This window comes from Solenopsis invicta, chromosome 4, assembly GCF_016802725.1.
Source record: "Solenopsis invicta isolate M01_SB chromosome 4, UNIL_Sinv_3.0, whole genome shotgun sequence".
NCBI classification, from domain to species: Eukaryota; Metazoa; Arthropoda; class Insecta; order Hymenoptera; family Formicidae; genus Solenopsis; species Solenopsis invicta.
The window spans coordinates 15,163,831-15,177,603 of NC_052667.1; the positions used below are offsets into that span (position 1 = coordinate 15,163,831).

General features: G+C 33.9%; 1 protein-coding gene across 2 annotated transcripts in view; it reads left to right on the top strand.

The window, feature by feature from the left end:
- The window catches only part of LOC105196714 (FAD synthase), a 261,018-nt gene that overhangs the window by 83,739 nt on the left and 163,506 nt on the right, over nt 1-13,773 (top strand). For both annotated transcript variants that reach the window (XM_039448481.1, XM_039448480.1), the window contains exon 2: nt 9,940-10,104. In XM_039448481.1, coding sequence (XP_039304415.1) covers nt 9,946-10,104 — 159 coding nt within the window. In that variant the 5' untranslated portion in view covers nt 9,940-9,945. The remainder of the gene's footprint in view (nt 1-9,939; nt 10,105-13,773) is intronic.

Consider the following 13,773-nt stretch of genomic DNA (forward strand, 5'->3'; position numbering starts at 1 on the left):
TTACCAGCACTGTTAATTTAAGCCATTTTGTAAGGTGTTGATGTCACATCGTAATAAATTAACACAGATTTAAAAAAAAGACGTCGTTAAGTCGGAAATAATAAAACTAGTAAGTATAATAAATAGAGTGGCACAGAGATAGTCAATGTTTCCTCGTCAACCGCACAAACACAAATAAGCACGAAATAATAGCCGATATGTATCAGAGAGGTCACAACATGTCTAAGATCGCCAAGTAAGCATGGTCAAGAAAGTCTGTGTCTGTAAATTCAGACTTTCTCTCTGAGATTTGATATGTAGCATCTCTGAAGTGAGCCGTTTGAAAATATTCTTTTCAACATCGAGAACTTGAACATTGTTCCAATCAAAATTATTACCGTGATGCAATCTATGGTCAGTAATAACAGAATTAGTTGTTGTGTTTCTACGAATATGTTGGCGGTGTTCTGAGATTTTCGTGTTTAATTGTCTCCCCGTCTGATCCACATAGGAAGCATCGCAGTCATTGCACAATATTTTATACACGACGTTCTTTTTGGAGGTATCCTGGAAAAGATCTTTATGGACTTTGATAAAAGTGCCGAGTATGTTGAGACTGTAAAATGCCAATCTAGAATCATATTATTGGTGATGCCCCTGAATTTGTTAGACACTGAATCAATAAAGGAAGTCGTAAACCAATTTTTTGTTTGTTCAGATTTAGAATTATTAGTGAAATTATTCTGTTGAGTATTTCGATTATGGATCAGATTTTTTAATCTTGTTTTTATAGTTTTAAAAATAAAATCTAACGGATAGTCATTACTCAAAAGAATGTTCACTACTGACTCTAGATTTTTTTGGTGAAATTCAGGATGCGACAAAAAGAAGGCTCTATCAACCATGCCTATAATAACACCTTTCTTTTATGAGAGCGGATGCTGAGACAAAAAATCTTTCTGTAAATGTAGGTTTGTGAAACCAGTCAAATTTAATCTTATTGTCAGAAATTAAAATTGTAGTGTTAAAAAAATTAATTGTATCACCGCCGACTTCAATAGTAAATTTTAACCTTGGATGAATTGCGTTGAAATTATTCAATAACGTATTAATGTACGGTGGTGGCACCGCTGTGACAATGTCGTCTACGTATCAGTAAACAAAAAATCCATAATAACCACATTAATGGGATCAAATATTATTGGAGTAATAATAACATGACTTTCCAACATCCTCATAATTCAAATTTGTTGAGTAACGTTAATTCTACAGCATCTTGTAATTCCACTTCCTCTGACCCTCTCACTATTTCTCGTGACCTCTCCTCTTTTTATAACAACATTCCTCCTTCCTTTCTTGTCACCATCAGAAAAAAATGGTTTTTGAACTTGTCATTTACGGTTATACCTACGAATACTGTAAAATATTTTTAGATTTGACGCATCCCCATTTAAATCCACGTAACTTCGTAAACAATCTGTAAATCGTTTAATGACTTATCAATTTCAAAATTAGAGATTTCAAGCTTTAAAATGCTTTTCTAAAAAAATTTTTACGATTATTTTTGACAAAATTACACTTTTTTGAATTACGCCTATTTTTCGGAGTCAGAATAGGTGTTCATATTATTTTGTCCAACTCCTGTATGTTATTTACACACGAACATCCAGTATTAGCTCTTTCGGTATCTACGAGGCTGAAAAGTAATGCACACATGCTTGTAGAGCGCGAACAAAAACAAATAGCAGGATCGGGAACAAGTACATTAAAGTACAATTCTTAAACTTTAAAATCATTTATTTTTCAACATAGTTAAGGCTAACACATTTCTCTCAACGTGTAACAAGTTTTTTCGTTCTGTCACTGAAAAATTTTTCTGACTTTTCTTGAATCCAGGACTTAACAGTTGCCTTCACCTCATCGTCTAAGATGTAATGATTACTCTTGAGGTGTCTCTTGAGTAGAGGAAAAAAATAACCAACGAGGGTGTAGAATCGGTTTGAACTTCAGGTTTGGCAGAGTATCTCCAGTTGCCCGCGAGGTATGTGGACGAGCATTGTCAAATTGCAAGATTATTGGAACTAGGCTGTTTCTAACATGACAAACTCGACGTTGGAGGTGTTTTAGAGTTTGTATGTTCACACACCTTGCGCCTAACTGGAGAGGTTCTGCAAACTCTGAAGTTTAAACCGATTTCACACCATCCTTATTCCACCGATTTTGCGCCTTGCGATTTTTATGTTTTTCCCGTACTCAAGAGACATTTCAAGAGTTATTATTACACCTCAGACGATGAGGTGAAGGCAAGTTCTGGATTTGAGAAAAATGGAAAAATTTTTTCAGTGACGGAATGAAAAAACTTGTTACACGTTGGGAAAAATGTGTTAGTTTTAACGGTGACTGTTAAAAAATAAATTACATGATTTTGATGTCTATTAAGTTACCACAAGTTAAGTTAACACAGCCAATACAGCACAATTGAATGAAACACGAATAGAAATTTTTTGCTTTTTTGTTGGTAATTTGTTACTCAATTCCAGATTTAGTTGCTCTAGCCGATTCAGAGAAAATAGTGGCTGTGTTGACTTAAGATTAAAGCTAGCACATTTATTAAAAAAAATATAAAAACAATATAGATTCTTCTTCTATTAATTTGTTGGTGATTAGTTGCTCCATTTCCAACTTTGTTGCTCTACCCCCAACTCCTTAAAAACAATCCCAAACATTTGTACGTTGGTACAATACAATAAAATTGATCATTAATGAGATATCTCGACTGATTACGATTCTTCGAATTTGTTGCTCGCGATTTTCAACAAATCCGATTTGGTTGCTCCACCCTCGAATATTTAAAAACCACCCTTAGTTGCTCCACGTCTACACAATACTGCAAACGTGCAAAATTGTAAGCTACCACGACTGATTACGTCTCCTCGATTTTCTTGCTTGCAATTTTTAACAAATCCAATTTTGTTGCTCCACCCTCGACCCTCGAAAAGCCACCCGTAACATTCCTAATAAGATATCTCGTTAATGATCAATTTTGTAAAAGTGTGTTAGCGTAAGAATGTTAGGGGTGGCTTTTCGAGGATCAAGGGTGGAGCAACAAAATTTGTTGAACATTGCAAACAACAAAATCGGGGAGACGTAATTAGTCGAGATATCTTGTTAATTATCAATTTTATATAATTGTGCTACTGTTAGGAATGGTTTTTCGAGGGTGGAGCAACAGAATCGGATTTGTTGAAAATTGCGAGCAACAAAATCGAAGAGACGTAATCAGTCGAGACATCTTTTTATTTATCAATTTTACTGTATTATGCTAACGTACGATTGTTAGGGTTTGCTTTTCGAGGGTCGAGGATGGAGCAACAAAATCAAATGTGTTAAAAATCGCAAGCGACAAAATCGGGGAGACGTAATTAGTAGTTAGCAGGGTTGGGCAATTTAGCATTTTGAGAGGTTTCTTACATTTCCTACGTATAAAACGTATAATACGTAGAAAACCTGTATGAAATGGATGAAACGGATTATACACGTTAACTCTTCAAAAATCCATTGCACATGATATTCAATACATCATAAATATAATTTGTTTTGCATTTTTATATAATATACCACAGATATCTATCTAACAACTAGATTGTTACCTTCGGTTGAATAGCTGTGTCCCGCAGGATATCCGGATTCGGCCATCTTACCCAACAAGAAAATGGCGTCGTTTAGGGAAAACGCGTAGATTAGGTTAGTGCGTATGTGTTTGACAGGTTTGACAACTGAGCCGATTGACCGCTGAACACCGTTGAGCATATTTATTGTGATTATCGAGTGTGTTTGTGTTTTTCCGATATCGAGTCATAATGTCAAGCAAGAGCGGCATTGGAGCGGACATTTTGTTGTAGGTAACATGGCTGAAACCGGATATCCTTCCTGCCTCAGTACTGTCATATGCCAATGCCACAGGTTAGCGATCTAGTTTAGTATAGATATCTGTGTAATATACGATACTCGCTATACTGATGAGCGTTATTTGTCCTTTTTTAATATTTGAGAAACCAAATGAAATTAAGTCTGTTCGTGTTGCTTGCACTTAGAATCTTCGCGATACGCGACAAATCGACAGTCCAATAAGCGTATAGCTTTGTTTAATTTGTCGATAAAAACTGCTCATTGGATTGTCGCGAGTCGCATGTCACATCATTACACTGAGCTGCAGCATTAGGTTTGTTTGTGTCGTATGCTCCAACATACTCCAAACTCCAATACATTTGCTGCAAATGCATTGGAATTTGGAGCACGTTGAAGTATACTAGAACATGTGAGGCAACAAATCTATTATAAATACAGAAATTTCTTGGATTCACAACAATATTTAAAGAATATATTTTTTAAATTGTCTACGGATTTGTTGTACTGTTTATAAATAAAAAGATGAATTGTAAAAATGATCAAATAAATAATCAACAAACGATGTCACATATATATCTTAATTATAATTCACAGGACGACAGTAGTCACTTCACTTTCTACGTTATCCGCTCCTTGATAGGGCGGCCACAGTAACTTAGGGCGTTACGACCATTCCACATAAGTTATTTAACGCAAAAATAGAAACTTGGCACTTGAAAATCAAAAGTAGAAATTCAAACAGTTGCTGATTATGAATCAATCAACTATTTTTAAAATATTTGCACTTGCCGCACGTGAGCATCATACAGTGGCGCCACTTTATGTATTATACGTAACTGCAATTACGACGTATTATACATAATTTCGTCTATGTAGGAAAGCCATGTATAATACGTTAGGTATAATCCGTTCTCAACCCTGGTGTCTGGTAATGATCGTCGCACTTCTCGCGAGCTGACAGACTCTTACAAAAAAATATGATTGGAAGCCAAAGCTAATTGCACATTAATTAAATAAGGAAAAGCTTTGAAGATGTAAATTAAAATATAAATACAAGGATAGGCTGAAAAGTAATGCACACATGCTTGTAAAGCGCGAACAAAAACAAATAGCAAGATTGGACTAAAAGTATATTAATGTACAATTAAACTTAAGATTCCAAATCATACGTCTATTAAGTTGACACAGCCAATGCAGCACAATCAAAACACGAACAAAAATTTGTTGCTTTTTTGTTGCTAATTTGTTGCTCAATTCCTAATTTTGTTGCTCCAACTAATTTGAAGAAAATAGTGGCTGTGCTGACTTGAGATTAAAGCTAACACATCTATTAAAAAAAATATAAAAACAATATAGATTCTTCTTCTATTAATTTGTTCCTAATTAGTTGCTCCATTTCCAACTTTGTTGCTCCACCCCCAACTCCTGAAAAACTCCAAACAGTCGTACGTTGGTACAATACAATAAAATTGATAATTAATGAGATATCTTGACTGATTACGATTCCCCAAATTTGTTGCTCGCGATTTTAAACAAATTTGATTTTGTTGCCCCTCGAATATTTAAAAACCACCCTTAGTCGCTCCACGTCAACACAACACTGCAAACGTGCAAAATCGTAAGCTAACGACCAAGGTTGGGCACGGATTATACCTAACGTATTATACATGGCTTTCCTACATGGACGAAACTATGTATAATACGTCGTAATTCCAGTTACGTATAATACATAAAGTGGCGCCACTGTATGATGCGCACGTGCGGCACGTGTAAATATTTTAAAAATAGTTGATTGATTCATAATCAGCAACTGTTTGAATTCTTGCTTTTGATTTTCAAGTGCCAGTCTATTTTTTCGTTAAATAACTTATATGGAATGGTCGTAACGTCCCAAGTTACTGTGGCCGCCCTATCAAGGAGCGGATAACTTAAAAAATGAAATGACTGTCGTCTTGTGAATTATAATTAAGATATATATGTGACATCGTTTGTTGATTATTTATCTGATTATTTTTAGAATTTATCTTTTTATTTATAAACAGTACAACAAATCTGTAGACAATTTAAAAAATATATTTTTTAAATATTGTTGTGAATCCAAGAAATTCCTGTATTTATAATAAATTTGTTGCCTCACATGCTCTAGTATACTTCAACAGCAAAGCTTTGCAGGAAATGTATTGGAGTTTGGAGTATGTTGGAGCATACGACACAAACAAACCTAATGCTGCAGCTCAGTGTAATGATGTGACATGCGACTCGCGACAATCCAATGAGCAGTTTTTATCGACAAATTAAACAAAGCTATATGCTTATTGGACTGTCGATTTGTCGCGTATCGCGAAGATTCTAAGTGCAAGCAACATGAACAGACTTAATTTCATTTGGTTTCTCAAATATTAAAAAAGGACAAATAACGCTCATCAGTATAGCGAGTATCGTATATTACACAGATATCTATACTAAACTAGATCGCTAACCTGTGGCATTGGCATATGACAGTACTGAGGCAGAAAGGATATCCGGTTTCAGCCATGTTACCTACAACAAAATGGCCGTTCCAATGCCGCTCTAATGCCGCTCTTGCTTGGCATTATAACATGATATCGAAAAAACACACTTGATAATCACAATTAATATGCTCAACGGTGCTTAGCGGTCAACCGGCTCAGTTGTCAAACCTGTCAAATATATACGCACTAACCTAATCTACGCGTAGACGCCGTTTTTTTGTTGGGTAAGATCGAATCCGGATATCCTGCCGGACACAGCTATTCAACCGAAGGTAGCAATCTAGTTGTTAGATAGATATCTGTGGTATATTATATAAAGGTGTAAAACAAATTATATTTATGATGTATTGAATATCATGTGCGATGGATTTTTGAAGAATTAACGTGTATAATCCGTTTCATCCATTTTATACAGGTTTTCTACGTATTATACGTATTATACGTTTTATACGTGGGAAATGTAAGAAACCTCTCGAAATGCTAAATTGCCCGAACCTGCCGGACACCCTGTATATGTACACATTTAAATAACTTTAAGCAACTATTGTATAGTAATTCTAAGACTTTAAAACTTTGAGGCGTGGTGGGAATAGACATGTGTGCAGTTATCAAGCATCTCTCTCTAATCCTTTACCCTCTCGCCTATTTTCTGACCGTTCAGTCACCCAGTGTACCAACTTTGTTTAACTCCTTAAAGTTCTTACAACTGAATGTAATTGTCTTCGTTGCATGTCATTTTGTATTCTATCGGTCTTTTTTTATCATATACGTGAATGTTTTGCACTTATCATATAATTATAATAAAATGTATATTGGATTCGACGTAAGGAAGATGTCGATAATTTTGAAAAGAAAGTGATAAGACCAATGTTAGAACTTGGTCTAACTTCTCGGACCGAGAACTGTGTAATCAATCAGCTTGCCGCTTTAGTTTTCGTAAAAACTAAACATTGATTGGCTACATACTTTTAGATCTGAGAACTTTGATCGATTTCTAGCCTTGCGGACACAGGCTTTTAAATAAACTTTTTTATTGTAATTAAAGTGTATCGTAATGTTATTATGATTTATACTAGTTTTACAATCTTCTCTTTGTGACCGATCAATATCAATCGTGATTGATTATTTTTGGTCAATTTTACTTAACGACAACTACGATATGTAAGATAATAATAAAGGAAAAAAACTGATATAATAAAGGATAATAATAAACGACTTTTATTTATATGAAAAAAACTCTAATATATTTTCATGCAACAGTCAAAATAAATTATAAATATCTTACACAAATCAATGCGTGTCCATAATGTAATACGAAAGGTGATTACACCTGTTAAAGGAAATACAGAATATAATTTATTTACAATTTATGTTACTTTTTTTACAGAGCTAGAATAAATAACTTTTTTCATTTTATTTCTTTTTTTTCTTTTATCATTTTGAACATATTATTTGTTTTTATTTATTTTTCTAACTTGTACATAGTACGATTTCGTACCAAAAATTGTAATACTTCATCGGGGATGCATTGGTAGTATTCAGTATTTTCTTTAACAAGTGTAATCACCTTTTGTATTACATAATTCTCTTAAAAAAAGTAGTCACACACCATGATACTTTGTAAAACATTTTTCAAAAATTTTACTAATATGAATTAATTCATCACAGGGATACATTAGGTATTTGTTAGAGACATTATTGATATGTATCAAGTACCAGAGAAAAGGACACAACGCACATATAGTAGGATATGACAAAGATACAATCAAAATAATTGTAGCAACATGATATTTTCAAACATTTAGTTTTCCGTAGTTGGCAAGCTTAGTGACTGAACGGTACCTTGACGCAAAAAAGGGGTTTCCGAGTTTTGCACACACCGGGTGCGTTTGTTTATGCAGTCACTGCCGCAGATGTTGTTCGTTTACTCCATCTACGAAAGCGACTGTAGCGCAGTTTGTCGTTCGTTTACGCATGGATGCATCCCATCTGCGTAGCTATCTGCAAGGTCCTGCTCTGGATGCTCTGCTTGCAGTACTGCGTAAACGAACACTCGTTTATGACTCTGAAAACTGACCGTATCGTCTCTGCATTGCTGAGAAAAGGAACGAGAGCCTCAACAAATTATAATAAAACCTGCATCCGCGTATCCTGTGTATAATAAAAATGGTTTTTTACAATAAAGATGAAAAGAACACAGGAAAATTGATTTCTGACCACAAGTCAAAGTCTGATGAGCTACTATCGATGAGATCCATAGCACAATTCATAATTACTCTGATTTCCATTGTGATTTCTGAAAATTGAATTTTTTAAATAAAATGAGTTTAAAAATAAAATTTACAAAAAATTACACCACCTAACTTTTAAACAAACTTCATAGATTAAATATTTTTAAGATATTTATTGCTTAATTATTATTACTAAAATTTAATAATTTTAATAAAAAAATAATCTTATATAATTTAAAAGATTATATTATAATCATTTAAATATAAAGTTATATTAAAAATTTTTTTTACTTACACACTGCAAACAGTTTTTAATTTAGATTTTGCTCACATTTTCTATTGGTACATATCCGACTAATACGATCCGAGCAACCATTCACGCAGGTATGCGTTCGGTAAATTTAGGTCATGTGATTAGCAGATGAAGAGCAGTGGCTGCGCTAACCACTGCATAAACGAATGCACTCACCATCTCTACTTCCACCATGTTTTAAGGGCTACTTTCACAACTTTCTCAGATAATACGCATATCTAAGACATTCAAAAGACATCTTAAGACGTGTTAATTATAAAAAGATGGTCTAAAGACTAAAAGACGTCTTAAAGACTATCAGACGTCATAATGTTGTCAGGGTCTGTTAACTTAATCGGCTGATTTTTCTATTGGAATGGATCATTCGTATTTGTTGTTAAATAAAATTAACTAGAATAATAAATTACCGTTAATACTTAACTAGTTGGTTAAATTAAGGAGGTTGTGAAACTAATCTTAATTGTAAGTTAAAAGCATATAAAAAGTTAAGCGTATAAAAGATATAAAGTGAACATTTCCTGATTGTGACGTTTAAAATCACTAAGTATTAAAAAAGAAAAATGTACAATGTAATCTAAATTTATTGTATTGTAGAAAACATTTTTTACTAGTTAGAAATAATTTACTTAATAAAAAAATTATTTTTAAAATTAAATCAGTATAATTAAAAAATAACTAATTTATTAAAACTAAAACTTTTATTTTAAACATTATGTTTTATAAATATTATTTTGTATAAAATAGTTTGAGAAATTAGTGCATGATTTATATTTAATAGTGACCTATTAAAATTGTATTTTTTAAATAAATAAATAAAATTTCTTATTTTTTTTAAAAATGTCTACAGTTTCATAGAAACACGTAATTTATTAAAATATAAGAAATTTTTGTTTATTTTAATAAATTTTTCGTTAATATATATTATTTAGTACAAAGACGTATTAGTTATTTTTGATTATATTTTTTAATCTTTGTAAAATATGAATTTTTTTAGAGCGATATGTCGCAACAGATACATCGTGCGTATACAGCAAGTTTGATAATCATAGGAGATGAAATTTTACGTGGACAAATAATTGATACCAACACGTCATATTTGGCAAAAAGTTTAATCGCCGTTGGAATAAAATTGCAAAAAGTTGTAGTCGTCCCTGATAACGTATGTATTATTTTCTTATCATTGTCTGGTAGATGCAATATAAAATTATTAATAAGTATATCTATTAAAGTAATATATAGGATATCTTATTTTATTTTTAATAGAAAAAATATTTGAAAATCTTGGGACTTTCGAAAAAAATGTTAAAAATTGTATGACCCAAATGAGAACAAAAACCTATAAAATCATGTTTTGAAAAAATCGAACTTGCATGAAAGTCATCACCGTTTAAAAAATAATTTACTTATGAACTTATGATTGATTTTTTAAATTTTGTATATAAAAGTATGAAAATAGTTATAAGAAAAGATTGGAAATGTAAAAATATATTTCAAAACTGAATCAAAACTTTAAGTTAATTAAAATTAATTTAATTCCGTTAAAAGTTGTATTAAAATTAACTCTTATTAGCCATTGTGGGGTCATTCGTGTATGAGCATAACTTTCTGCGTTGCGTATACCGGTACAGTATGTACTACATGCGCCTATACTCCGTCTAAAAAAATTTTATTAGTGGGAGAATATGACGCCGCACTGGCGCTTTTTAACGACTGTTATTTTAATAGTCAAGTCAATGTGAAAAATTCACAGTGCACGACTGACCCTAAACTTGGCGGGTGAAGGTACTAAAATTGGAAGTAAGTAATTCCTACATTTTTTATAATATTTTATTTCATCGATATATTTGCATATTTGTAGTTTTTAACTTTTGATTAATAAGAGTATTTGATTTTAAGGTATTATAGAAGTATTACATCATACGAGGTGTGTTCAAAAAGTATCGCGAATTTTGTTTTTTCAAAAATTATTTATTTATTCATGAATATCTATTTTGTCCCCTTCAAAGTAATCCCCATGAGATATTATACACTTGTGCCAACGGTTTTTCCAATCTTCGAAGCACTTCAAAAAATCATTTTTTTTTATCTTGTTCAGCTCCTCCTTCGATGCCGTCTTTATCTCGTCAAGCGTAGCGTAACGTCGTCCTTTCATGGGCCTCTTCAGTTTAGGGAACAAGAAAAAGTCACAGGGGGCCAGATCTGGGGAATACGGTGGCTGCGGCATCATTAGTGTGTTGTTTTTGGCCAAAAAGTCGCGCACAAGCAACGATGTGTGAGCAGGGGCGTTATCGTGGTGCAAAAGCCAATTTTTGTTCTTCCACAAATCCGGGCGTTTCTGGCGGATTGCTTCGCGCAAATTGCGCATAACTTGCAGGTAATATTCCTTATTGACCGTTCTACCCCGTGGCAAGAACTCATGATGCACCACGCCCCTGCAATCGAAGAAAACTGTCAGCAAAACTTTCACATTCGACCGAACTTGGCGCGCTTTTTTCGGTCTTGGTTCGTGCGGCAGCTTCCATTGAGATGATTGAGCTTTGGTTTCCACGTCATAACCATAAACCCACGATTCGTCACCAGTTATGACCCTCTGGAGCAAATTTGGGTCGTCGCGGACAGAGTCCAACATCTCATTAGCAATGTTCATGCGATGCTGTTTTTGGTCGCAATTGAGCAATTTTGGTACGAATTTCGCGGCGACCCGTCTCATGCCCAAATCATTGATAAAAATCGAATGGCACGAGCCAATCGATATGTTTAGGTCCTCAGCAACTTCTCTAACGGTGATTCGACGATTGGCCAATACCATTTTCTCCACTTCATTAATTTTTTCGTCTGTTGTTGAAGTGCTCGGGCGTCCGGCACGCTCTTCGTCGTTCACATCTTCTCGGCCTTCTGAGAACATTTTGTACCACCGATAAACGTTGCTTCGGTCCAAGGTAGCTTCTCCGTATGCCACAGTCAACATTCGGAATGCATCCGCGCACTTAATTTCGTTTTTCACACAAAATTTGATACAGGTTCTTTGATCCATTTTTTTGAATAGGTAAAAATCGAAGACGATCCAAAACACGTGCAAGCAAAGCAGCTGTCAACAATTAAGTGAACATTCAAAATGGCCGAGCTTGTCGGCATAAGTGAGAGACATGAGTACCAACATAACGCCACAAAAAGATCGAAATTCGAATATACGTAACCCGCGAAAATTCAAAATTCGCGATACTTTTTGAACACACCTCGTATATACACGGTGTGTTCCATAAGTTTTAAGACTGTGGCTATAAAAGACGCAAAAAGTTACAAAAATGTTTTCAACAAATTTTTTATTTGAAATAGTCTCCATTAAAAATAATACACATGTTGGCACGATCTTTCAACCTTTTCATGCCTCTTTTGAAATACTGTTTAACTTCGTTGTCACGACTTCTTGTATCTCGTCTATCGACGCAAAATGGTCCCCTTTCAAGTCCATCTAATTTGGGGAACAGGAAGTAGTTAGGGGATTTAAATCAGGCAAGTAGGTGGGTGGCTGAGCACAAGAATCATTTTTTTGGTCAAAAATTGAGTACGAAAATTGGACAAAAACGCGCGCACAGCTTCCTTTTCTTCAAATCGCTCCAAATAATACGTTGTACAATGGTTTTTGGTATTTTAGTTAGTTCTATCAACCTACAGCTTGCATTACGGTGGTCCTTTAACACAGTTGCGACTTTAGCGATGTTTTCGTTACTCTTTGTGACGCATGGCCGTCCGCTCCTTTTGTCGTCTTCAACCGACTCTCTACCTTCCGCAAAAAAGTTATATCACCGAAAAACAGTAGCATGAAACATAATAGATCCACCATAAGACAATTTTAACATTTTGAACGTTTCCGTCGTACTTTTACCGGCTTTAAAGCAAAATATAATCGCAACAAGTTGCTCGTTATTTTTATTTATTGTGAAATTATGACCGCGGCCACTTTGATACTACCACGCGAACTGCTACTGAACAGCTGCATGTGATCCGATGGACTTGAAACTTTGTATGGAGGGAGAGGAAGGTTATAGTAACTAGTTCCCAAAATTTCATGAAAATAGTGCTAGTAGTACCGATTTTATAGCTACAGTCTTAAAACTTATGGGACACATTGTGTACATATGTTACGGTCAATTTGATTAATTCGGATATTACACATAATGGTCAATATCCGCTAGTTTTGAGAAATTTGAATTATAAAAGCAAAAGTATTCAAATTAATCAAAATAACCGGTCATTATGCATAATGTCTACGGACAAGTAGATAATGCCCAGATAGCCAAATAATTGTCGACAGCAAGTTGTCAACAACTTGTCACAAATATTCATATTAGTTGTCAGCAAAGCAACAGAAGGGGGTATCCTCTTACCATTATGTTCTTGCCAGAAATAGTTTTTAAAATATAATACCGGCAAGTTTCTAACAACTTATCAGCATTATACTTATTACAAGTTATAGATGGGAATTGTTGCTCACAAGTTGTTGTCATGTTGCTTGCAGATTTCTATAAACAATTTTCAAAATATAGTAATGGCAAGTTCTAAACACAACTTACCACAATATAATAACACAGATTGACTTCAATAATTTTTCTACATTTGCTCGACAATAAAACTCAGCATATTGATACTAAATTGACTAAAACATTTTTGTCGCATTAAATAAAAGGCAACGTGATAGCAATTAACAAGCAATTTACCATAATCTACGCGATGATTTGCTTCAGATTGAGTTATCACGTTTTGCTATCTGGATGTGATTAATGGGCTGAAAGACTAAAAGTATAAAAAAAGATATGGTAGTCTGTTT